General features: G+C 31.9%; 1 protein-coding gene and 1 long non-coding RNA gene across 2 annotated transcripts; both read left to right on the top strand.

Annotated features, from left to right (window-relative positions):
• The first annotated feature begins 2,567 nt into the window (after window positions 1-2,567).
• On the top strand, window positions 2,568-2,909 carry LOC112461058. Its single transcript, XR_003041512.1, has 2 exons — window positions 2,568-2,702; window positions 2,799-2,909. It is a non-coding gene; the product is annotated as an uncharacterized LOC112461058 (long non-coding RNA).
• Window positions 2,910-9,739: 6,830 nt separating this feature from the next.
• Window positions 9,740-17,452, top strand: LOC112461056 (phospholipase A1-like). Its single transcript, XM_025026125.1, has 10 exons — window positions 9,740-10,169; window positions 13,119-13,206; window positions 13,701-13,737; window positions 15,388-15,448; window positions 15,543-15,687; window positions 15,837-15,964; window positions 16,264-16,577; window positions 16,689-16,797; window positions 16,958-16,981; window positions 17,089-17,452. Exons 2-10 carry the CDS (start codon window positions 13,120-13,122, stop codon window positions 17,276-17,278), a joined length of 1,095 nt encoding a protein of 364 aa, XP_024881893.1. The 5' UTR covers window positions 9,740-10,169; window position 13,119; the 3' UTR covers window positions 17,279-17,452.
• Window positions 17,453-25,507: the final 8,055 nt, after the last annotated feature.

Consider the following 25,507-nt stretch of genomic DNA (forward strand, 5'->3'; position numbering starts at 1 on the left):
GGGGAAAGGCAATCAGGCAGTCGGGAAAACGGTCAGACAACGTCAGCTCAAAAGTGACATAGGCTCAATTGTAACGCGTGATTCAACTCATTTCTCCTCAAGAAGCAACAGACCCTTGTGCCAGACCGGAGCCAGGCACAACAGGTTGACAAAAAGTTGCCTAGTAATATATTAGATATATATTATTAGTTACCATAAAAAGTCCACTATTTTACCGGACAACAAAATTACTATTCCGTGCTTTCTCACATATGGCAAAGAGATTTAGTAGCGATATTCGCTATTAACCCTTCGTAGTCACACCGGGTCAATTTGACCCGAGCCTCAACTTTGCTCGTAAATATCTTGCGCGTAACTTGAAAATTGGCGGGCATGACGCCCTTTAGCTGTAGTTTAAAAAAAAATTTTTTTTTTTTTAAACAAATTTTTCGCGAATTTTTTTTATATGTTAAAAAGTCCTGAGGCCCTTTGTTTTTAATAGCAATCAATTTAGCAATATCGCAAGTGCATTTGAGAATTTTTTCAACACGATCGGTGGATAAATGGTCAAATAGCGAACGGTCAAAGTTCGTCTCGGGTCAAAATAACCCAGAGTGACTTCCTTGTTTGAAAAAATAGGTGTGACTACGGAGGGTTAATCTCTTTCCCATACGTAGGTATAAGAGAGCACGGAATGGTAATTTTATAATTTGCTTCTCACGGAAAACTATTATAACTTTATAGACATTTTCGTGTCATAAACTATTTATAATATGTTAATATTAATTACTAACATATGTGACTATGAATATGAATATTAATATTTTTATTATAACCATCAAGATGTTTCTTTCGATTGGTATAGCAGCACTAAGTGTCTTTTATGTCACATTTCTTTATTATATGTTATCCTTTGTCTTCTTCTTTGATATACATACTATGGTCTTTAAAAATTTTTTGTTTTATTTTAATATCGAATTATTTTATAGATAAAATAGTTCAAGTTTCATAAAATTGAATCTTATGAAATATTTCAATATGAAATATACACATTCGAGTGTATATACGTACGCTCACGTACAGATTTGATGTCCGTGGTATCGGGCTCAATTTTTTTTTAATCGATAATGTATCATTAAAGGAAGGTTAATTGGGTGAGAATCGGTGAAGGAGTTCCTTCACTTGTAGATGAGATAGAATGGAGGGACATAAGAGCATAGGATAATTTTATTGTAAACGTTAATGAAGAACAAGAAAATAATGCAGCTCTGTTGAAACGAATCGAAATTATGAACATTCTTCCGATATAAAATTATGTAGTATATAAGGTTAGTTAAACATTAAGTATTTTAGTTATAAGCAAAGTTGCAAAGGTTTGTTATAAATAAAAGTACAAATGTAATTGTAATATAAAATGATTGTTAAATCTTGAAAACTAAAAATACAAGGAACATACGAGATAAAGTATATAAGTTGAGATACGACTTACGCAGTATGTAAATGATATATTAAACTAATTATTAAATGATCAAGAGACACGGTAGTGTCTCGCGCCAAGTACACGCGGAGCGAGACCGACCGTGACTCTTTTACGCGATATATTAAACTAAAGAATGTGTGAGCGTTCAATTGTGATTATTGATTGATTAGTTTTATATATACATTAAGTGCAAGAGCGGAATATAACTAAATTTGCAAGTTGTATATGATAAAAACTACACACACATTAAATATTAATATATTTTATTATAAACTTAGTAGTACAAATGTAATACTTATTAATGAAAATATAACTTTTCAATCATTAATTTTTTTGTTAAAAACAACAAGTATGGTTAGACTTAATTAATCACAGAATATAAACTTCAATAAAATAACGTTTATACTAATGTTACTAATTTATTACTATATTAAAGCTTAAGAGACTAACAGTACTTTACTTAGAATAACTTATTACAGCTATATCACATTTAACTATGTTAGATATTAGACTGTTTTTCACAAAAAATACTTTATATTAACATGTATTTGACTTTAAATAATTTATAAACAAAATTAAACAATCAATTAACTTTTAATTTTAAATTAATTGAAAAAAAGTGTGCAAGTAGAAACCTGCACATTGTTTCCTCATAGTTTTTAAGTGTGCAAGTAGAAACATTCGCTCACAAAGCTCCTCTATGAGGAAGTTTTTATTTTATTTGATGTATAATTATTAGTATTTATTTGTTTTGGCTTTCTCATAGAGGAAGCTTTGTGAGCAAAGGTTTCTACTTGCACACTTAAGAACTATGAGGAAGCAATATGCAGGTTTCTACTTACACACTTAAAAATTATGAGGAAGCAATGTGCACAAGTTTCTACTTTTTGTACTTTTTGTAACAATGTCATGCAAATGTAAATAATATATTTAAAACTTTTACTCATAATAAAATATACAGGGTGTCACTTAATTTGCGCTCACTATTTACACAGCGATTTTTCTTATCAAAAATTAAGTCGAAAAGTCTTGAGTCATTTTTTTCTATAATGCTTAATAAAGTAGTAATTATTGTGTAAAGTTAATGCAAGTAGTTATCGTTAGGATGGGAAGTCCTGATTTTTTATCGACTTCCGACATATCAATGAAGTGACGCATATCCCTTGTCACGAATCTTTGCAACACTCGATAAGTTGCGAGGAGTTTGGTATCTTTCAATACTGGACCTAAAAAACAAATATTGGTAAGTGCTTCTATCTCCGAAAAGCAGAAAGTTTACCACATTTATCGTGCTCTGGCAAAGGTCTGATGCAATTCAGGGTCATGTTCTCATTCACAGGTCGTTCGGACTGCACTTTGTCCTTGTAACGTTCCAATTCTTGGACACCAGAGCTGGAACTCAACGGTGTTTGCCTGCCTAGACGATATCATCGTTTATAGCCGGACCTTCGACGAACACCTCTGCGTGTTACAAGAAGTATTCCACTGTCTCCGAAAAGCGCGCTTTCGACTCATTGTCAGTTCCGACAAGTGCCACTTTTGCATCAATTGCATTAACTATCATTTACTGCGAGGACATCCGGACCGACCTGAGAAGACTAGTGCCATTACCAACTGGCCCGTTCCATAGGACTTATGACAAATACGACAGTTCCTGGGAGTGATACCTTGGTGATTTATTGAAAAATTCGCCATCATCACCGCCCTGCTTATCGCACTTGTACGTAAACAGGCCAAGGAAGCCATCGAACAGATGTGTTCCGACTTCACGCGGCAGTTCATTCTACAGACAGATGCCCAACAGGATTTGTGGCCGTGCTAACGCAATACATCTCGGAAAGAGAGCGGATGATCGCGTACGCAAGCCGCAGATGACGATAATTCACGCGCTTGCACTTCAACGACGCTGAACGAACAATTAATTGAATTAATTCACATCGGATTATGCATATTTAACGCCAATAAATAAAGTATTATCATATGAATAATAATGTGATAAAACACGATAACCGGGTAAAGTCAAAGTCATACATCTGAGATCCCACGTGCATTATTATTTCCGATGCTATTCTGCTCCCTGTTTACAGGCCGTGTATTAAATCTTTTTAATTCAAAAGCGATTTAGACGAGACCTGACAAGCTACGAAAAAGGATCAGTCTTCCACGTTAAGATCCTTAGCGCGTCATATTTTCTATTTTGGATTAAATATCGCGAATCGTGATACTTCGGCATTCGCAACGGATTTTTTACTATACCTTAACATTCGTAATAGATTTTAATCTAGCTATAATTAAGTTTAAGAACATAAGCAAGCATAAAATGAATTCTTTTAAATAAATTTAGTATGATTTGGGAGAATTAGGATATAATTTTTTAAAAATCTGAATATCTTTTTAAATCTACTGCATATTATTATTGCTAGAAATATGAAATCAATTGAAATGACTTCTTTTAAAATTCTTTATTTTTCCCATAACTTCAATATAACTGTTCAATTATCTTCTATAAATTGATTATCATCGAAGATTAAGTATACAAATATTTTAGAATTTAGAACTGCCGATAAGCTTTGAGCAAAAATAATATGTAGTTAATTAACACGAAGATTACATTCATAAATGTTTCAGATAAATATTTATAAGTTATTCATTCGATTATATCTTAATCAATTATCTTCATCTGTTACTCACTTGTCCGTGCAAATATGCAAAGTCACGAATTCCGGTGATCTTCAACGCGTCATACTATTTGCAACAAAATTCGATTAGTTATCTCTAATTAGAGCAAAGCTCCCCACATGCCGCAGTCGTTATCGCTTTATCTTGTTTTCGTTAACAAAAACGACTTTGTCGCTAATACTTCTCTCGACCAAGTAAATAGACGCAATAAAAATAAAATGTTTCTACCACCTTCAAATGCTAAAAAAAAATAAGGAAGAAAAAATGTATATGCGTGCAAAATGTAGCGGCAGAGAAAGAGATTACGAATGATGTCTAGTAACTATTCGCATCAAAGTCAATTTTCGGAAGAAATCTCGAGCTAACATTTGGATTGACATTATATGTAATTAACATGTCTCAGGATGCGTAATCACACATAAGAGAAATATTGTCTGACTATCTATATAATCGTTTGAAAGATTATGAAGAATTCCGAACACAGAAAATGGATTATTATATGGATTTCACTGCTCGGACGTCGATGTCTTCGAAATGCTTCGGAGATCGGAAATCTAAAGAGTGCTCTTTCCTTTCTTGAGAAAATAGATAAAATTAGAGCGTATTTTATAAACTCATTAATGCGTTGAATGCCGTGTCTATCATCGCTAACCGACGCTACCAAGCTCAAAAAAAATGCATAAAACTCATAAAAAATTACATTTGTAATTGTATAAATATAATTAATATTAAAGTAATAATGAAAATAAACGTACTACACTGCACACGATATATAACTTTATATAATTCAGTCATATTATAAAGTATTTTATCGAGATGTGAATCTGATAATGAAAAATTTTATTCCGACGTCACCAGAGAGAAATTCGACATTCAAGATGTTAAGATTAAACGATATCAACAATAATCATGACTGGCAATAATAACTATCAAGCGAATTTAAGAGATTGTTTTTATTGATTTTTGATGTTTGCTTAGATATATATTTAACATTAACCCGAAAACAAGCGCTTTTTGCATAAGTAGTCATATCTGAGATAATTTTTATACCTCAATTAAAAGTCATTGTTATTAATTAGATATTTTATTTTTTTATTGTTCTATAATTTATTAGTATTTGAGGACAATACGTAAATAGATTTATCTCATTTTCTGGAAAAAAAGTAAAGATTTTTGGGTTTCTTCTTGACGAAAGAAGCACATTAAAATTACTGTGACGTAAATTTCATTTTTTTGATACTGGGGGGGTGTAAAAATTACCCCATGCGCCCGGGTTAATTGCCGGATGAGGAATGCGGAAATTATACTCCATGAAAGAAATGTGCGATATGTCAGAAATTAACTGAAAATAAAACTATTAGATGACGACGAGATCCGATATGTACATCACCGTTTATATTAAATTCAGTATGAAATCACTTTTTATTTTATTCTTATGTGATGTTGATATAAATACTCGGATCGGCTTAGAAAGCAAGTAAGTAATTTAATACAGGAGGGTTTAGCGGAAATTTTTGAATGTTATCTTTCGAGAGCGTAGTAAAGTTCACGTAGTTCAATTAAATGATGCGTGTAATAGATCTGTTTACCTTATTCTCAATCTTGCTTAGGCTCTATCCATGTTTGCGATCTTATTTATATCTGTAGGTATGCAGAAAGAAAAATATCCATTATTGTAAAAATAAGTAATTATAAGTTAACACTTCGCACGGGGATTTTATAATAAATACTAACAATAACTAATACAATTACATAAATAATAATCCTGATATACCTACATGACATAATAACGATCGTGTAAATATTTGTTTATTCAAGTGCGTCTTGCATATCAATTATTCCCACACAGCACACTTTATCTGAGGGACCCTCAGTCATAATTTTTAGTCACGGCCTCTTATCTCAAAACTCTTTAATACCTGTTGTACGGCCGATTTTGAGGTCTTTTATATGATGACAATTTTTTACTGTTTGCTCATATAGAAATCATAGTCTTCCTTTCGCGTTCTGTGAAGTTTTTGCCACGAGCCATCTTAATACAAAATTCCAATATAACAAAGAAGTCAAACAAGTATCTTTAATACTAAGCCGTGACAATAAGAGATATCAAAATTAATATTTGAAATGTATATTATATATATGTATATTCGAATAATAGGAAGAGCAAGACAAATTGAAGTAGAAAAGTTTTATATCTTTCCAGAACTATTTAACATAATTCTAAGATATATTTCAACATAATGTCCAAAAATAAAGTCAAAAGATCAAAAGTACGTACACTTTTGCACGGTACTGTAAATAAGAAATATGTGTATTACAAACATAGACATCGTATATCTAGACCAAATATAGAAGAGTGGGAGTCGTCAAATATTAGGCAGAGATAACATGCTTTGTATCACTGAATGCGCCATACGTTAGAAAAAAACAGGCTGGTGATCGGTGATACAGCAACTATCTCTAGACTGACGTTCTAACAATGACGTTCTAACAATGGGAAACGATAAACCGTGCAGTATTGTATGTTGTCGTCTATGATAACAAAACACCAGAAGTGCTTCAATATTGATTCTTCAATGAACGATTTTAATGGAGTAGATTAATTAAATTTCCTAATTACGGTAAGATTTATTTGAAAGAATTGTTTGCCGGCTCATGTGTAATCCCTTCGAACCGCGCGTGACTCAAAAAATCACATCGTTCCGAAAAAAAACCAACCCAGCCAATTAGGCAAGGCACGAAATATTTGACTTCAACGCAGCCACCAGATTCGTGATAAAATGCGACGCGACTCGGCGACGATGACATAATTTCAGTGCTCATTGTCTGCGTTTGTTCGGCATGGGAATTTCTTATGCAAATTATCACGCCGCATATTTATACCAGACAGGTCTGGACTCTGGAACGGTGAGCAATATCACGGAGAGACGCGTGACTAATAAACGAATAATCTATGCTAATTTGCACGTTTTTCTTCGTAGAAAGAATACGCATTCGCTTCGGCATAGGCAATATACATGGAAATTAATAAAATAATGTATTTATAACCGTCTGCGAGCTAGCTGGAAAAAAGATAATAAATTGAAAACGTCGGGGAATTCGTCCTTGCGCGCAGAAAACGACTGGTGCGAAAAGAAAACTTACTTTATTTCCCTAATCTATAGAATATAGATATAATCCTATACTCTGAGTCGTTTTGATAGATATTTTTCATACAGATTAACAATAAGTGTTAATTGTAAGTTATCTATTACATTGTACATACATACATACACACAAGAATGATGTATGACAAAACTTCATCTTCCTAACAATAGCCGGTTAATCTTGCAACTTAAGTAAATTGAGCAATTGGCAGAATTGCTCTACTATCTCTCTCTATATTCTAATAATTACGCGCTAATTATTTAAATCTATGTACACCCAATTCTTTTTTTACGTGATTCTTTTTACATGCGGTTCTTCGAAAAACTTTTGTAATCTCTTATACAGACCTTAATTTTAATTTCTAATAATAAATTAATAAAAATGTATTAATCGGACACATTTCCCCCCATATTATGTTAAAAATGCGAATAATACCTTACGTAGACTATATTTTTCAAATCATCGTCAATTATTGTAGCTCCAATTATATTTCGGCAGCTCGGTTGTCATTGTCAATCAGGATTCGATTATCATTTATAAGTTGTTCCTTCATTCTTATTCTCTTCAAATTCAATCATATAAACAGCTTCAAATAGTGTGCCTTCAAAATACATGCGTGGGCTTACCACGCGTGGAAAGTTGTAAACCCATGTGGCACCTCGTTTCGCGTGGAAAATGTATGCGCGGAGGCAGCAAGTTAAAAATGTTTAAAAAATTGCTAAACTTTGGAGTCGCAAAAAATCCTTTTGGTATATGTCTTTTTTATCTAAAAGGAACCTATTCACAAAGTTTCATCTACATCGGAGCACGGACATTTTCGGAAGTTTTGCCACAAAATCTTCAACTGTATAAAAATCATATCTTTAATTTTGTCTTTAGCTTAAGGAACATTAAAATCGTTAAAATTCATGAAAATATTACCAAAATCTTCAAGGAAAATAAATTGGTTAATTCTTACTGATTATCGTGCTTTGATTAAAATAAACATTTTTTATTCTAAAAATCTCGTGAACGTAATGCATTTCAAAATGCGGGAGACATTTACACTTATTTAAATTTGACTTGCAATTAGATTTAAACTTATAGTTTTTAAATAAAAGCCCGCGGCCGTCATTTTTAAAAATAAATTTTGTATATATTGAAAAAAATATGTTGTACAAAAATTGTTTTAATATATCCAAAAATATAAAATAATTATGCATTGCAACATAAATGATGTTGATTTCTGATAAGAAGAATGTTTAGGTGATAACGAGTGTTGTTCAATATTTCATAATTTTAAAAATGTTAAAAATATTTTTGAAGAAAAGTGTTGAAAGAGACAGATTTTAAAAGGATATTCTAAAAGGAGGTTTTTAAAATATTTTATAAGTGTGGTGAAGCGATCAGAATGTTTTTTTTATCCAAATATCTGTTTATTTATAATGACACGCAAGAATTCTCAGTGTGTCATTTCTCGTCTCTGACGTTACAATCTCACATGACCGCAGCGAGAACTCAGGAGTCATAGGCCGATATTCATAATCGGTTCTTATTTCAAGACTGTCTTAAGTAATATCTTAAGATGCTAATACGGCTCTGTGATTTGATCATGACGTCTTAAGATTGTACTTAAGACAGTCTTAAATATAAGAACCGACTATGAATACCGGCCTTAATATCTTTTTTTGCATGTCTTTCGGATTGTTAGTATAATACTTTTGATTTCCTTAATACAATACACGTGTAGAGAAGTATATATGCTGTGAGTGAATAAAGTTTTCATTAATACTGACAATTTTACAGACAAGCTATCAAATTCCTGTATCTTCGGCGTTGAATCGGTGTCAATGGTCCTAGCTGTTCACGAGGTGAAACACACGCGAAAGTATCCACTGTTAATTAATTTTTTGCATCGCTTATGTTTGCATTTGTTACAGTGATATTCCTCAGGGTCAAGTTGTCAAGGTAAATGAATCCTGCGATTTTATTGATTCGTCGAAACCGATGATCTTTATGACTCATGGATTTCTTGCAAATGCATCCACCTATTACTTTTCTGATTTTGTTAAGCTATTGGTGAAGTATCAAAATAAATGGAGTATGCATCAGCACCATTAAATAAGCAGACGACACTGTCATCATCGCCGAGAATATAGAGGACCTCCAACTACTTCTAAATAGGATCTCAGAAGCTGGGCAAAGGATGGATCTAAAAATTAACACAAATAAGACAAAGATGATGGTCTTCAGCTGCGCTAGCCACGAGGGCGCTTTACTGCACCTTGATGGCGTAAGGATAGAACGCGTTGCATTCGAATACTTGGGAATCTTGGGATGCCTGATCACAGAGGATCTGGATCCCGACAGAGAAGTTAGGCGTAAGATAGAGATCGCTCGCGGAGTCTTTAATAAGATAAGGGCCTTCTTTGGAGGGCCTTCTTCTGGAGAATGGTTAAGTGCTATGTGCTATGTATGGTCAGTGCTGTTATACGGTGTGGACTCTCAAAGCAAGCACGCTGAACCGTTTGGAGGAATTTGAAATGTGGGTCCTAAGAAAAATGCTGCGAATTTCGATAGAGTTACGAACGCTGAAGTCTGGAGGAGAGCAAGTGCACGGCGAGAGTTGCCGATAACGGTCAAATGTAGGAAGATCGAATATCTTGGTCATGTCTTGAGAGGGGAGAAGTACCGCCTCCTCCAACTAATATTAAAAGGAAGGATCGAGGGTCGACATGGAATCGGAAGGAAGAAACTCTCATGGCTGAGAAATATTAGAGCATGGACTGGGGTGCGGAGCGTGGAGGAGCTCTTTCGTATAGCTGTGGCTAGAATAACTATGGCCAGAGTGATCGCCAACGTCCGGGGGACCGGGCAGGGCACGTGAAGAAGAAGATTGGTGAAGGTAAATATTTCTTATACTCTAGAAAAATAATACAATACAGTATTTCTCTCTTTAATATCAAAGACTTATATTACATCGTATGTGACATGTAAAATATTTCGTAAGTGCTGGGCTTATTGCGCAACGTAAAAAAAACCAGATCTATACATAAGTTTTAATTAATATTTAAATTTACATTATATATATACGTGAAATACCAAATTATACAGGGCATATCTAAGTTTTTTGAGGCAAATTCTCTCTCTAAATCTGAATCAGTGAATAGTCACTGATAAGTATGCTACTTTTCATGAATCAGTAGCGGACTTTACACTGATATCAGTGACTATTCACTGATTCACAGTATTATTCACTGATTCAGATTTAGAGAGCTATCAATATGTTTTATTAATGTTTATAAAAAGTGGGAGATCTACTAACATTTTAATGTCAAGGTGATTTTAGCATTGAACTTTGTGGAAGATAAAAAGTGCGCGACTGTTTATTGAACATGTAGAATCAAATTATAAAATAACTTGTATCATAAAAGGTAAAATAAAAGTAGATAAAAATAAATAAAATTAAAAATATATATTATATATTATTATATATTTAATAATGTAATATCAGATAGAATAAATAAAACTGCAGTTATTTGCAAACTGACGTAATAAATCTTTTTCTGATTAAAACAGTAAGCAAAAAAATAGAGAAATGTTTAATAATTTTATTTTTAATAAAACTAGACTACTATATTTAAATATTAAACTACTATTTTAATACTTTATTGTTTTTTTAAATATTTTAATAAATTAAGACTTAGTTCGAAGTATTCTTAACCAGACAAATAAAGCTGTTATCCATAAAAGTGTGATAAGGTTCTAGTGGAAACTCATCCAGATATGGGTAAAATGACAGTCAAAGTTTTAACATGCGCGACTTTCAAGGTATTTACATACAATTACATATTCCCTAAAGCCTTGTGTCCACGATGCTAGAAATCGGTCCGAGCCCTCGGTCCAAGAAAAAGTTACTAGAACTCGAATCGTGTACACAGGCAACTTGGATGAATTTCTCGAATAGAAATCTCGTACAGAAAAATGTATCCTGTCCCATTTTTCCGTACAAGTTGTCGATTCAATTCCATGTTGCCAACGTTATTACTTTATAAATAGCTAGTCAATGGTAGTCAATGTAACATTGGACAACGGAAATGTATATAACTTTCATAAATTTTTGATAAATAGAGAAAAGAGAATTATATATATATATATATAATAAGAGAATTATATATATTCCACGGCCCAGGCTCATACTCAGCTCTCGACCCCACATTTTTCAACTATAACGCTAGAATCATCGAAGTACAACTACTTCTATTCGAGAACTTGAATCGAGAACTCGAACCAATTTCTAGCATCGTGGACACAGGCCTTATAAGAATAATATGTAATTGTATGACACTACTTACAGTAAGTTGCCGCAACAAACGATAGCAAAAAAAATATATAAAAAATCGCCATTAATCGTTTTCCATAGTTTTTGGGACGTTAAATACAATCCCGTTTACCAAGTTGCTTTATGTCGCGATTATGAGAAATTTGTGATTAAAATTGAAAAAAGAGTTATTTTAGTGTATTTTGGCAAATTATAATTACGATACGTAAATAATATAAAACGGCCAAATTTCGAGCAAATAAAAGATGTTGAAAATAACGATACGTAACATTTAAAATATTTTATTGCAATTAAAATCAATTATATTGTTAAAACTTTTATTTAAAAAAAAAAAATAGTTGTGTCAATTATGATTAAAAAGATATTTATGATTAATATGAAGGTTCTTCAATATCATAACATCAAAGTTGTAACTTTAACGCAATAGATTCTACATTAATTTCAGAAAAATTTCTTTCTTCTTCTACTTTTATTCGTCCTATGATTTAAGTTTGATTAATAATCGTGATATTTCTGGAAAGAAAAGCACGCACGGAATGTTGCATCTTCGCGATTTCTATCCTACAACTTCATGAATTTTCCCTAAATAATGTTCGATAATGCGATTTTTAATTAAAGAAAAAACGTAATTAAATATGGCGTATATACAACTATTCGACTGAATGCATTGTATCTATAAATACTTGTAGGATATTGTAATTGCAACGAATTTATGTGAATGAGTGCATCATTAAAGAGGGGTCCATCACGTTACACATGAAACTCGGAGATGAGAATATTCAGCAGCAGCATAAAAGTTATACCCTAAATATTTTAAAAGTTATTTTAATTTTTATTAATTCTTTATTAACATCAGTATAGAAAACTCGATATACTTGGCAATCTTGGCATCTGGCTGTAGGGAAGAGTGGGGAAAGTACAAACACTTAACGGAAAAGTTAAATAAAGCCGACAATTATTTATCAATTATAGAAGTCTTTATTTTAAATAAAATACTTCAGTTATTTGGCTTTTAACTACAATAATTAATATTTATAGATTATCAACATAAACTCGAATTTTAAACAAAAAGCAAAACTCTTGCCAGTCGCAGTTACCCGCCACACGCGCGGCAATGCCGAATCGTAGTAGGAATAATTACAAACGGGTTTTACTTTTCATGGGTGCGAGAAGTGGGAGAATATCACTACTCTAAACAATAGTATTGTTCACATTTATAGCTTGTGTTCACAGTTACCCCACTCTCCCCTATATATAGCAACAAATTATCATAAGTTGCACTTTTATATTAAAAGATATAGTCAATTATCTCATCTTTATCGTGCACAAAATTATAACGATTATAACGAATCTTTTTCTACGATATTATAATGATAATATCTTTATTAAGCGTTCGATATGATTATCATTATTTCGAAATAGTTTACGCATACGCTAATCGCAACTATTTAAAGCGATAGGGTTACGCAAATTGTCAAGAATGCAGTTAATATGTTTTTATTTTTCGTCAAGAATGCAGCTGGTCGCGATCGTATCATTTCTTGTGCTGCTCTGCAGTCTCTTCGGTTTGATGGCGGCCGCAAATTGCGATCTCAATGTGGTAAGCGTATACTTTCTCATTTCTGGAAATAAGCATTAGAATCTTCATTCTTTCGGTCTGCTCGGTTTACAATCTCGTAGGAACGTCGACAACGATCTTACACGAATCGTCACATTGAAATCAAGTACTAAACGGTGTTATACTTCTGATATTAACTTTGTGGGGTTTTATATCGAATTGGACATAACTTATAAGAGTCTACAATTAAAATCAACGAATTACTTTCTGAAAATTTTCATAAATTTAATAAAAATTCTTTAATTAATGTGAGTTTGTCGGTTAAATAAAATGGAGCACGCTTGATCATCGAGCATTTGCGAGAAATAATATTGATCACAAAGAGATAATAATAGTTTTAATCCTAGATGAGTATAGTATAGTATCTATACTTCTTTCTTTTATATTTTAATATTATTTAAATTATTTGTTGCTAATATTGAGCAATATTTGGAATAATACGATTTTTGTATTTTTACTGGCCCTTTTTCTTGCAGATGCTGAGTAATAACATGAAGACTTTAATGAATAATGGTTCGTATAATTCTTTAATCCTTAAGAAATATTTTAAAGAAATATCATCGACCACCCTTCTATCGAAAAATAGCGTACTTGTGTCTATAAAGTTAATATTCTGCTTTTCTAAAATTAAAGTAAGATGTGTAAAATGTTTTAAAAAGTTCTATAGTTTTTAATTGATTTCAGAAAGAATTTCGTTTAAAATGATAAAAATATAATCATTTAAAAAATTGAGAGTTAATTTTACGAGGTCTCCAACTATATAGAAATCAATTCTTTAATTTTCTCCTTAGCCTGGAGTTATGTATTTTAACCCGTTGTGGTCACACCTCCTAAAAATAACGTAGTGGTCACACGGGATCCAATGGACCCCACAACAGTTTCCATTTGCGTTCTTTTTGATGTATCGACTCAAACCTTGAACTGGAATTAATTTATGACTTCCTCTTGATAATCCAATAATTTAAAAAAATTTTTTATGTTGAAAAAACGCGAGAAAAAAAATTTTTTTTCGAGAAATTTGACTTTTTTTACAAAAATATTCATCAAAATTTTTTGAGATAGAGTAAAAAAACTTTGTGCGTTTTACTTTCAAAATAGTATACTTTTGGAAAAAAAAAAAAAAAAAAAGCCTGGGGTCCACTGGACCCCATGTGACCACAACGGGTTAAAATTGCTGAAATTCGTGAATAAAATTACCAATACCTTAAAAATATAATATTAATAAATTTTTTGCATTTTTTAAATTTTCACTAATTTTATCACGCTTCAATAAATTTACTTTTTATTTTAATTATTTCGTGTAAATAATACATTTTAAATTGCAGAAAAGACTACAATTATTTGAATTTGACTTACATTTTTAAACTGATATTTTTTTTTATGGAGACCCGCAACCGTCACATTTCAAAGTAAATTTTATTGTAATATTTTTAATACAAATCTTTTAAGAATTTATTTAATTCTGTAGAATGTTTCATAATCTTTCAAAACTCCAAAATAATTACAAATTATAAATACAAACATACAATTAATGATAAGACAACTTAGTGTTCAAGCATCACCATCTCAAGTTTTTAGGTAGGATTTTCTGCTTAAACGTTTTTTCAAGAAACTTCACAATTTGACATTTGACGTAGCCTTAAAATTCGATTCATCTTCAAAAGGAGATTTTAATATTGAATATTAAATAAAGATAATTTTACACCCAGTGTTATGTAATACTAACAATGTATTAATAATACTAACAATGGACATGCCAGAAAAATGTTTATCAGTGCTTTATTATCGAATATAAGGAATAAAAACGAGCTAATACACAGTGACAACTTTATTAATCGTTTATCATTACATTGTATTGTTATAGCGAAATATAATTTCACATATTCTCTGCACACTCGTCAAATAATTTACAGTTGTCAGTAATACTGTAATATCAAATATTGTACAAAGAGATTTAGTAAGATTATTATTACTGTTAGTGTGATATTTACTAAATTATCATTCAGTGCCGTGGACCGTATTAATATCTTTTTTTGCATGTTACTTCTTTCGGATCGTTATTATAATACTTTTAATTTCCTTAACACGATACACGTATTAAAAAAATTGGAGGTACATATGCCGTGAATGAAGGCTTTTTCATCAATACCGGCAATTTTACAGACAAGCTATCAAATTCCTGTATCTTCGGCGTTGAGTCGGTGTCAATGGTCCTGTTCACGAGGTAAAACACACCCGAAAGTAACCACTGTAACCACTGTAACCACCATCCACTGTTAATTTATTTCTCGCATCGCTTATGTTTGCATTTGTTACAGTGATATCCCTCAGGGTCAAGTTGTCAACGTAAATGAATCCTGCGATTTTATTGATCCGTTGAAACCGATGATTTTTATAACTCATGGATTTCTTGCAAATGCATCCACCTATTACTTTTCTGATTTTGCTAAGCTATTGATAAAGGTAATTATTTCTTATACCCCGGAAAAATAACAAAATACAGTATTTCTCTCTTTAATCTCAAAGACTTATATTACATCGCACAAGTCATGTGAAAATATTTAAGACGCAATATAAAAGAATTTAATAGAATAAATTCTTTCTTTCTACAGAAAGATTATACAGTATTTTCAGTAGATTGGTCTAACGCAGCATGCTATCATGACCCAATCGGGTTAAATCTGCTGGAGTATCCCTTCGCAGTAAAGAACACGCGCGAAATTGGTCACTACTTAGCAAGGTACGACTACTTTACGATGTTACATCGAATTAAATAAAAAAATGTATAATAAATATATAAATATAAATTTAAATTTAATTCGAATTGTGAATAGTTTTCCGGATAATGTACTAATACTAATTAAATAATATCAATGATTAATATAAAATGCAAAATTAATACATCGTCTATATATATATTGAAATTTATCTTTGTACGTTATATTATATTAATAACAACGACAAGTGACTATATTAAACCGAATAAGATACGATGTTTTTGCCTTATAAATACATATTTATACAAATATTCTCTTTCAGCTACGTCAAATCGATGATCGACACGTGCCATGTTCCGCTGAAGAGCATCACATTTATGGGTCACAGTCTTGGCGCGCATATAAGTAGCTTCGCTGCGAAGGACCTTCAACGTTCGGGTTACGGCAAGATTCCGCTTCTCATCGGTACCGAACCCGCGGGTCCCCTGTTTGCACATAACAAATGCGAAGAAAGATTTTGCGAGTCAGACGCCATACGTGTAATAGCTCTTCACACATCACTGGTCGGGATATGGCACTCTTATATAGCTCACCTCAATTTGTGGTTTAATAACGGATTCAGCCAACCACCATGTGGTAATTATTATTTTTAACTTCTTACAGTTTAACATGTGCTGCTAGTATCCAGAGAAACCGCCGCGCGCCGTGAGAAAGAAATGGTAAATAAAGTAAAAATTTTTGTTTCAGGCGGGATAGTCATAGGTGAGCTTAACGTCATCTGTGCACATAATATAGCCATCGTGTACCTTGCTAATATGTTGTTCGATGGTTGTGCATATGTTGGGGTACCTACATCGTAAGTTTGCCTTTTTAACCGGTGGTACATTTAAATTCATATTAATATAACTTTATGAATTGTTCTAAACCAAAAGTCATATCGAATCGTATTAAGCACATTTACAAGACAGAGACTAGATTATAATTATATGTACATTATATACTTCTATTTTTTGCAGACCTAGAACAAGTGAGCTTTCCGAGTATGTATAAATAAAAAATACCTTTTGCTCAGAATTATTTAATTATTAGACACTTCCCATTTATTTTGTGACTCGCATCATTTTATCATGGCTGTCATTTTTTTCAGTCTTGTGCCTGGTTGTTCTTTCAACAGAGCTAATTGCATTGTTGTGAATGTCAGGATATTCGACAGTAATTATAGCGTAAAAGGAGACTACTGTGTATCCGTTTCACCGGAATTTCCCTATTGTACAAACAACACTATTAACTGTCAAGAACAAGGTGCTGAAAATTCGATAACGAATTCGATACTTTAATTTCATTATAACAGAAATATTAAACAATTGTGGTACAATTGTCAATTATATATGTATAGTTAGATTAAGTCACACGATGCGCACGTCTTTATTTAGTATAAATCCTTATTGTTGGAATCTTTGCACTGTTAATGATAAAAATAAATAAAGCACTGCAATATATAAAATTTAATAGAAATAATTGATAGATAAAAATTAATAAGGGATGCGAAAAAAAACGAAAACAATTATCATCAGAAATCATTGCATTATCGTATATTTCTCACTCTTTACCTTGAAATTAAATCATATAATAATTTTAATTTTATATTATTTCACACACACACACACACACATTCGTTTCTTAATATATTTTATTTTTAATATTATAATCTAATATTAAGTTTCCATATTATTATTGGTATTATATTTTAATATTTTTTAAGCTTTAATATCACGATTTAATATTTTCTAGTTGAATAATACAGTATCATATAGTATTTAGTATATATATCGCGCTGTAATATAATATCTACAATTATTATCTATATCACGGGAATTCTGTAATAATTCGCGACATATAAAATATTTTATAAGTGGGCCTATTGTGGCCTATTGTGGCCTATTGCGCAACGTAAAAAAGAAACGGTTCTATATAACTTATAATTAATATTTGAATTTACATTTTACGTGATATACCAAATTATACGAGGCATATCTAAGTTTTGGGCAAGTTTTTTCTAGCAATATGTATATCTTATTAATTAAGTTTATAAAAAATGGGAAGTTTATTAACATTTTGATTGCCAAGCTGACTCATTGAACCTTAGAAAGCCCCAAATCGAAAAATATGCGGTTGCTTATGAAATGTGTGTGTGTGTGTGTGTGTAAAGTTAGATATTATAAAATAACCCATCTCTGAAAAAGATTAAGATAAAAATAAATAGCTGTAAAAATATATGTTATATGTTATTTATCTATATATGTTATTTATTATATAAAATCCTTACGGGTGGTGTATGTTTGAATGTTAATAACTTGAAAACTTTTGGACCGAATTTTTATCACAAGTATATAAAATAGGGGTAGAATTTTCCGGGGAGTGCTATAGAGTGTATAGTTTTTTGTTACCGATTTTCTGGAAACCGATTTTTTAAATTCTTTATTTCTTAAATATTAAAAAAATTAAAGAAATCGGTTTCCAGAAAATAGATAACAAAAAACTATACACTCTATAGCACTCCCCGGAAAATTTTACCCCTACTTCATGTGTAATTCTTTGAGATTCAATCAATCCCCAATTTTTATTTCCCGAAAAATTATTTATTTTTCAATTTTTATTTCCCGAAAAATTGGAAAAAAAACCGGTTTTCAAAAAGATCAATAACAAAAACAGCACTATTTTTTGTTACCGATCTTTTTGGAAACCGGTTTCGAATGACCAAATCTCAAAGAATTGTACATAAAGTAGGGGTTAAATTTCCCGAGGAGTGCTATAAGCTGTATAGTTTTTCGTTACCGATCTTTTTGGGAACCGGTATCTTTTTGGAAATCGGTTACAAAATTTTTCCAATGTTTTAGGAAATAATTGAGTGAATCTTAAAGAACTGTATACGACGGAATTGAACTTCAGTAGATAAAAAAGTAATATTTTTTAATTTATAGCATTTTAGAGAGAGAGGAAGAGAGAGAGAGAGGGGGAGAGGAAGAGGCCGTGAGCAGGGACCATCAACTCTCACATGACAGAGTGCGTTCTAAAACTTATAAAAAAAAGTTAGACAACTTTTTTGGCCATACGGCATTGGCAAAACGCTATTTCTTTTGGCTCGGTAATAAGTTCGATTTTGCGACTCGAAAACGCGTCACGAAAATTCGATCAGGCGTACGGCACTGGCGAGACGGATATAGTGAGAACTGCGTGTAATAACACGTTTTCCGTCGCGTTTTTTTTTTTTGGCTGATTTAAATAACAGGAAAGACAGACGGAAAAACACGTAAAAACATTTATAAAAAAAATTTTAGACAGAAAAACATATAAAAGCAATATAACACAGTAAAAAATTTTGTGTACCAAATGTCAATAAAAGTCCACTCTAAATTTTGTGTTAAAATAACTCATTCATCGTGTTACTTGTTGACATTTAGAAATGTTATATCAATATTTTTTGCAAGTTATTTTTACATTATTGTAAACATACATTGTAAAAAATGTCGATATAACATTTCTAAATGTCAACAAGTAACACGATGAATGAGTTATTTTAACTAAAATAAAGTTATTTTAACTAAAAAAAATTTAGAGTGGACTTTCATTAACATTAAATTTTTTACTGTGAAAGGCTGATCTACAATGTGCTTTTTGCTTTCTGTTTTCTGCTCTTAACTTCTTTGCGACTATCTCTTCTGTCTTGTCTCTTCTGAAGTTCGTCAAATTTTATCTTGGGCGACAGAGAACAAAAAACATCGCGTTACGCGACGGAATTGCGAAATACGAGATAGTCGCAAAGAAGTTAAGGGCCAATTTCACAGTCTCCGATTAACTTTTGATTCTCCGATTAAACTCACTCTGCATCTCTTTCTAACTGTCTCCCTTAGAAAGAGACGAAATCATTTTTGGCGTAGCCAGAATATTTAAAGTGGTCCGGGGGTAGGTCTTTTAGTATAAGGGTGTCTTCCGCAGGATGTATCGGATAGGTCTTTTATGTATTTTATGTGTGGCACTTAGAACTTGCTCTGTGCCAAAGGAGAAATGGGACAAATCGTTTTTAATGTAGCCAGAATATTTAAAGTGGTCCGGGGGTAGGTTTTTTTAGTATAAGAGGGTGTATCGGATAGGTCTCCTATGTATTTTGTGTGTGACACTTAGAAGTTGCTCTATCGCGTCGATTTAATTCCGGGGAGAGAAGGGTTTTTAATGTTCCAACTTTAACTTCCAACAATAGCTGTGTTTTAAGTCCGACTGTGATCGGCGCGCAGTAATAAGTTGGAATATATATGTATATGTATATGTATATGTATATGTATATGTATATGTATATGTATATGTATATGTATATGTATATGTATATGGAATATATATATATATGTATATGAATATATATGTATGATAATACATATATACACGGAAATTAATAGCCACGGAAATTGAGCTGCCTAAGATCTAAGCTTAGACCGAAAACGGCTTGTATCTTATTCGATTGTGTATCATAGCGGTCTTGTTTTCTTTTATTATAATAATGTTCTTAAGATTTTATCCTGGAGATCTTCTTGAATCTTCTATCAGAAATCTCGAATCTTTACAAACGCAAGAGATCATCTTCAACTTTATCGGGTCCAATACACGTGCCTTTTGTGACGCTCGTGCCGGTGTGACTCGTGACATCAACTTCGGAATTGTGCGTAGAAAAGAAGTCGGCATAGAAATAGCGTCAATCTCGCGCAGAAAAGTCGGGCAAAGATCATAAAGATCAAGATATAATCCAAGATACGTGTATCGGCGACAGCCTTCGGCGAAAAGATCAGACATTCAAATAGACATTCAGATGGTAAACGAACATATATATATGCCGTATACATGTGCGTACGTGCGAACGTACACGGGATAATGTCAAGATACGATCGGCCTGAAATTCACACTTCATCTTTGATTCACCGTACAATCGGCTCTTTTCTCACATAAAGCACAGCATATCTCATAATTTTTATTTTAATGACAGATTCCTAACAGAAGTAGATTTAATATCAAGAATAAAGCTCTCGAAAACAATAATAGATAAAGTCATAAAGGCAAATGAGAGCCGTTTCGCTCGATGGACGGGCGACAATAACAACAAAATTATAAAATTAATATATACATATAATATAACGCAAAGAAGTAGATTTTTTAGCGGAAATGTATCAAGGCATGTCATATATCTTTCGCGAAAGGCAAGTATAATAAAACTATATTCTTTAGTTGTTTTTAAGTAAACTCTACTTTAATAGAATTTTATTTTAATATACTTAAGAAGGTTGTAAAGAGAATGCAAAATGTTGAGAACAGTGCATGAAATTTATAATATAATTTTCTTTACAAATAATGGTTATATGTGAATTTTTTCATATTTTTTTATCGGCCATCGGCCATCGCGGTGACATATGTGGCTTCGTGATCCTTCTCGCCGATAACGACGTCGAATTCGACGACCTCGCCATCTCCCACGCTGCGTACGGCCTTTCTCGGGTTGTTCTTGACGATCGCGATGGCCGATTGATGGACGAATACCGCCATTAACAAGCAATTATGCAAACGATCGAGAGAGATAGCCTTCCCACTCTCGTACTTTTCACGGGATGTTGTGCTTTGTCCCACTCCCACTAACTTCTCCTCAGTTAATAGCGGACCAATCAAGCGTCATCAGGCGGTCCCCTAATTCTTACTGGAGGAACTCATTCGTACTCATTCTTACGGATTAGAATTCTTGAACTTGGCACCGAAATCGAAAGTCTAATTTTCGGTTGTATTTTGGCCCACCCTGTATAATTTTCAAATCTGAATTATTTATGAAACCAATATAACATTAATACCTTTTTAAAATTAATTAACTTTAATATCTTATCTAATATTTTTTTAAAACTAATTAAGAAAAATTAATATCTTAAAAATTTTCGGCAAGATATACTTTTGTAAAAAAAAAAAGGTATTTGATATGCGTATTCAAAAACTTCCAATAAACAATTCTATGCTTGGAAATAAAAATATTAAATCTAAATATAAAAATATAAAAAAATATCAAAATATATATTAAGAAAATGAAATTAAAGTATAATTAATGATAATGCCAATCTCGTTAAAACCTCTTTAAAGTAGACGAGAAAATCACTGTCCATTATATCTATGATTGTCTTAAAATTATTTTTTTTTTACTTGTAAACTTATATAACTTATAAATAAAGAAAACAATAAGAAGCCTTAAAATCGATTGCGACATTATTATCAAATCTAAATGCGTCACATTATATTTAATAAATATTATATCTACTATATCTATATTATATCTACATATAGTCGGAATTTTTTTCGAAAAAGTGTGTTAAATATTTAACTATTAATTATGGCGTAAATATTAATTGTTACGTTCGAGTAAAAAAACGCCAGTTTTTTTCGATTAATTTTTTATTCTTACACTGTCAATTTTATTAAGTATGTCCTACGAATCTCTTCGTAACTGTGATTTAAGCAAATCAGGCTAGTACGAATTGCAGTTAATATGTTAAATAAAGATAGAGTTTAATAAAGATAAATAAATATAGAAATATAGAAATTTCTGAAAAATGTAATTTTAATTACATATGTAAGATCTATTTTATTATTACGAAGTCATTATTCATCGCTTCTACTGTATATTCTATCTAATATATTTGAGCATTACGTTCGAGTATTATATAAAAAAGTTTCTTTCTTTATTACATGAAATAAAATTGAGACACACCATTCACACACTAAAAGAAGCGAGTGGTTTATCGTTCAAACTTCAAAGAACAAGTGCTCACGGAAAAACTTGAGAAATTATTTTTATCGATGTTTTCTCGATGTGTTTATCGAAGTTCTCTCATCAAATAACAATTATTAAGTACTATTCTTATCTTATATACTGTTACCATGCAATGTACTTCTATATATTATTATTTGCGAAAGAGATCGCAATGCCGACTCTAGTCATCGTAATCTTAATATATATTTTGATATTTTTTTCTACCATAGATTTAATATTCCTATTTCCGAGCATATGTTTATTGGAAGTTTTTAAATACGCATATCAAATATCTTTTTTTTTTACAAAAGTATATCTTGCCTAAAATTTTTAAGATTTTAATTATTCTTAATTAGTTTTATTTTTTTAAATATTAGATAAGATATTAAGGGCGATGGGGTCTTCCCCCTCCCACAAGAGGGGGCTATCGGTCGAAAAGCCGGTAGTAGAAGATTTCTCCATGTAAAAAAAAAAAAAAAAAAAGGCCAAAATACAACCGGAAAGGCATAGATTTTATTCAAAATAAGTCGATATAATAGAATACATTTTTTCGAATAAGGTCTTGTTTTCGAGAAAAGAAACTTGGAAAGTTAATTAAATAAATAATAAAATGATTACTACCATACCATAACAAATTTTGCAAATTACGCGTAAGTCGCTTAAACGTTAATTACATCGAAGCTATATCTTTAAGCCGCTTCCAACTCTCATCTTCTGCTATGTGCATGAATCGCATAATTAGTATGAAGCAATATACAGAGTATGGAGAGTACCGTGACACCGTGAAAGATTAATTGATACGGCAATTATACGCGCAATCGTAGCGAAATTTGCATCCCTCCGATCACGGGTAATCAGCGCTGGTAACAGATAAAGATGGAGAAAAATATTGTGTGTGATTGGTCTTTTTAGAACTTTCAAGAAATATGGCAATCTATAAGTTCAAAATCGTATGTTTCTCTATCTTCCGATCATTTACGTATCACCCACGCTCGTGTGTGGTGAGCTGACGTTTACGTCATATCCTATGAGACGCGCATGGTAACGGATGGCCTTTGTTAATGATGTAATGATTCACGTATTTGTTTTCCAAACGTCGATTTGTCGTCTGGCGAATGGTGGTCTGAGTAGATAACCGAAGAAGATCACACGTGGAACTTCGATTAAGAAGTTTAATCGAAACTTCAGACGGGGAGTTATTACCCGCAGAAGTCAGATAGATTAAAGATTAAATACCTAAGTACAAGGACAAATCTGATGCGTGCGTGAAGATAACTTGTGATTATTTATAAGTAAGGATATCTTTGGCATTGAGTTGATTAACCAACGATCGATTCCATAATATAACGTAACCGCGATTAAATTAGATTGCTCAAAGAAAACGAGTAATTAAAAAATAAAATTGATCACGACAAAAGCTCGTGCCCTAATTTCGATATTTATTTCTACACTGAGAAAAAAATTGGTTGTATGGATTAAATTTGTATAGCTGTTGATCCAGTGGTTAATTCAACAATTATTAAGTTGCACTAAAAAAAGGTATGATTCAATCATGTCAACCATCAAAATTTTTTAATCAAGTATTAGTTAATGCAACTAATATTTAGTTAAACGTTAAACCAACTATTTAGTTGAACGTATCGGACTAAATATTTTAGTTAGATAAAACACATTTTGCGTTTTTCGACAAATTTTTTTTCTCAGCGTAGGGGAGACTGAGGCTATGTGTCCAAACTTTACGCTTTTTTCAAGTTTACTAAAAAACTAATAAAGATATTTGGCTAAAATTTTAATGATATAACCTTTCAACCTTGCTATTAAAAAATACATAATTAGAATCGTTGATCTTTTAACATTTTAAAGAGGCCAATTTTTTAAGTGGACAAGTCAAGCGTAGACAGATAGCCTTATATGCGGGGCTATCTGTCCACATTCGAGAGGCTATCTGTCCACATAATAAAAAACACATTATTTATATTAATTTCTATACTCATTTATAATATTATTTATTATTAATATATAATATTGAAAAAATTGCCTAGTCATTGGAGTCAGAGAAGTAGTAGCCACTTTGTGTAGATTTTTTGACAAGTTTTCTGAGTAGAGCTGACTTTTCTTTATAAACGGTGGCATCAAACTGATTTTGAGTCCGTTGCAAAATTAATGTGATGAGTTTCTTTTGTCCCCTCAATTCTTTAATCTTTTTTTTTTTATTTGAGGCCTTTATTTTATCCTCGGCAGCGTTTGAAATAGAAAATACTCAATAATTTGAGACAAACTCCTATATTTAAAAACAGTCCAATAAATAATAGGTTCGCCAGTACATAGATAAAAATAACGATTTAAAAATTACTCAACCCAACTGGCCATTTCTCATTTATTCTTCTTCACGACGTTTCGACCACAACCTGGTCCTTCTCAAGTGAGATGTTATAAATACAGTAAGCAACAATTACATCATGCGTCGCCAGACGTTGTGTTCCAACTACATCGTGCGCACGCTAAAGCTAAAAACAAATATGTCAAACTAAATGTGTCAAATATAAAAGCGGAAGGCATGTCAGAGTTAAAACGTAGAAGCTTACATGTTGGTTGCGTCGAAGGAGTGAGATTGTAAAATTTTGAAGTGTGGATACATTGCCCCATCAAAAATAGGACAGATAGTCTCGACCACGTTTTTCAGTCTTTAGCATGTTGCCAATTTTAGATAATGCGGAATTAAGATTTGACGCTTCTC

This window comes from Temnothorax curvispinosus, unplaced genomic scaffold (assembly GCF_003070985.1).
Source record: "Temnothorax curvispinosus isolate PA1 unplaced genomic scaffold, ASM307098v1 QBEX01011003.1, whole genome shotgun sequence".
NCBI classification, from domain to species: domain Eukaryota; kingdom Metazoa; phylum Arthropoda; class Insecta; order Hymenoptera; family Formicidae; genus Temnothorax; species Temnothorax curvispinosus.

Coding starts and splice junctions, on each gene's coding strand:
- LOC112461056 (XM_025026125.1), top strand. CDS start 13,120: ATGCAGCTGGTCGCGATCGTATCATTTCTTGTGCTGCTCTGCAGTCTC. Junction 16,578..16,688: donor ATTCAGCCAACCACCATGTG/GTAATTATTATT, acceptor TTTTTGTTTCAG/GCGGGATAGTCATAGGTGAG. Junction 16,982..17,088: donor AGAACAAGTGAGCTTTCCGA/GTATGTATAAAT, acceptor CATTTTTTTCAG/TCTTGTGCCTGGTTGTTCTT.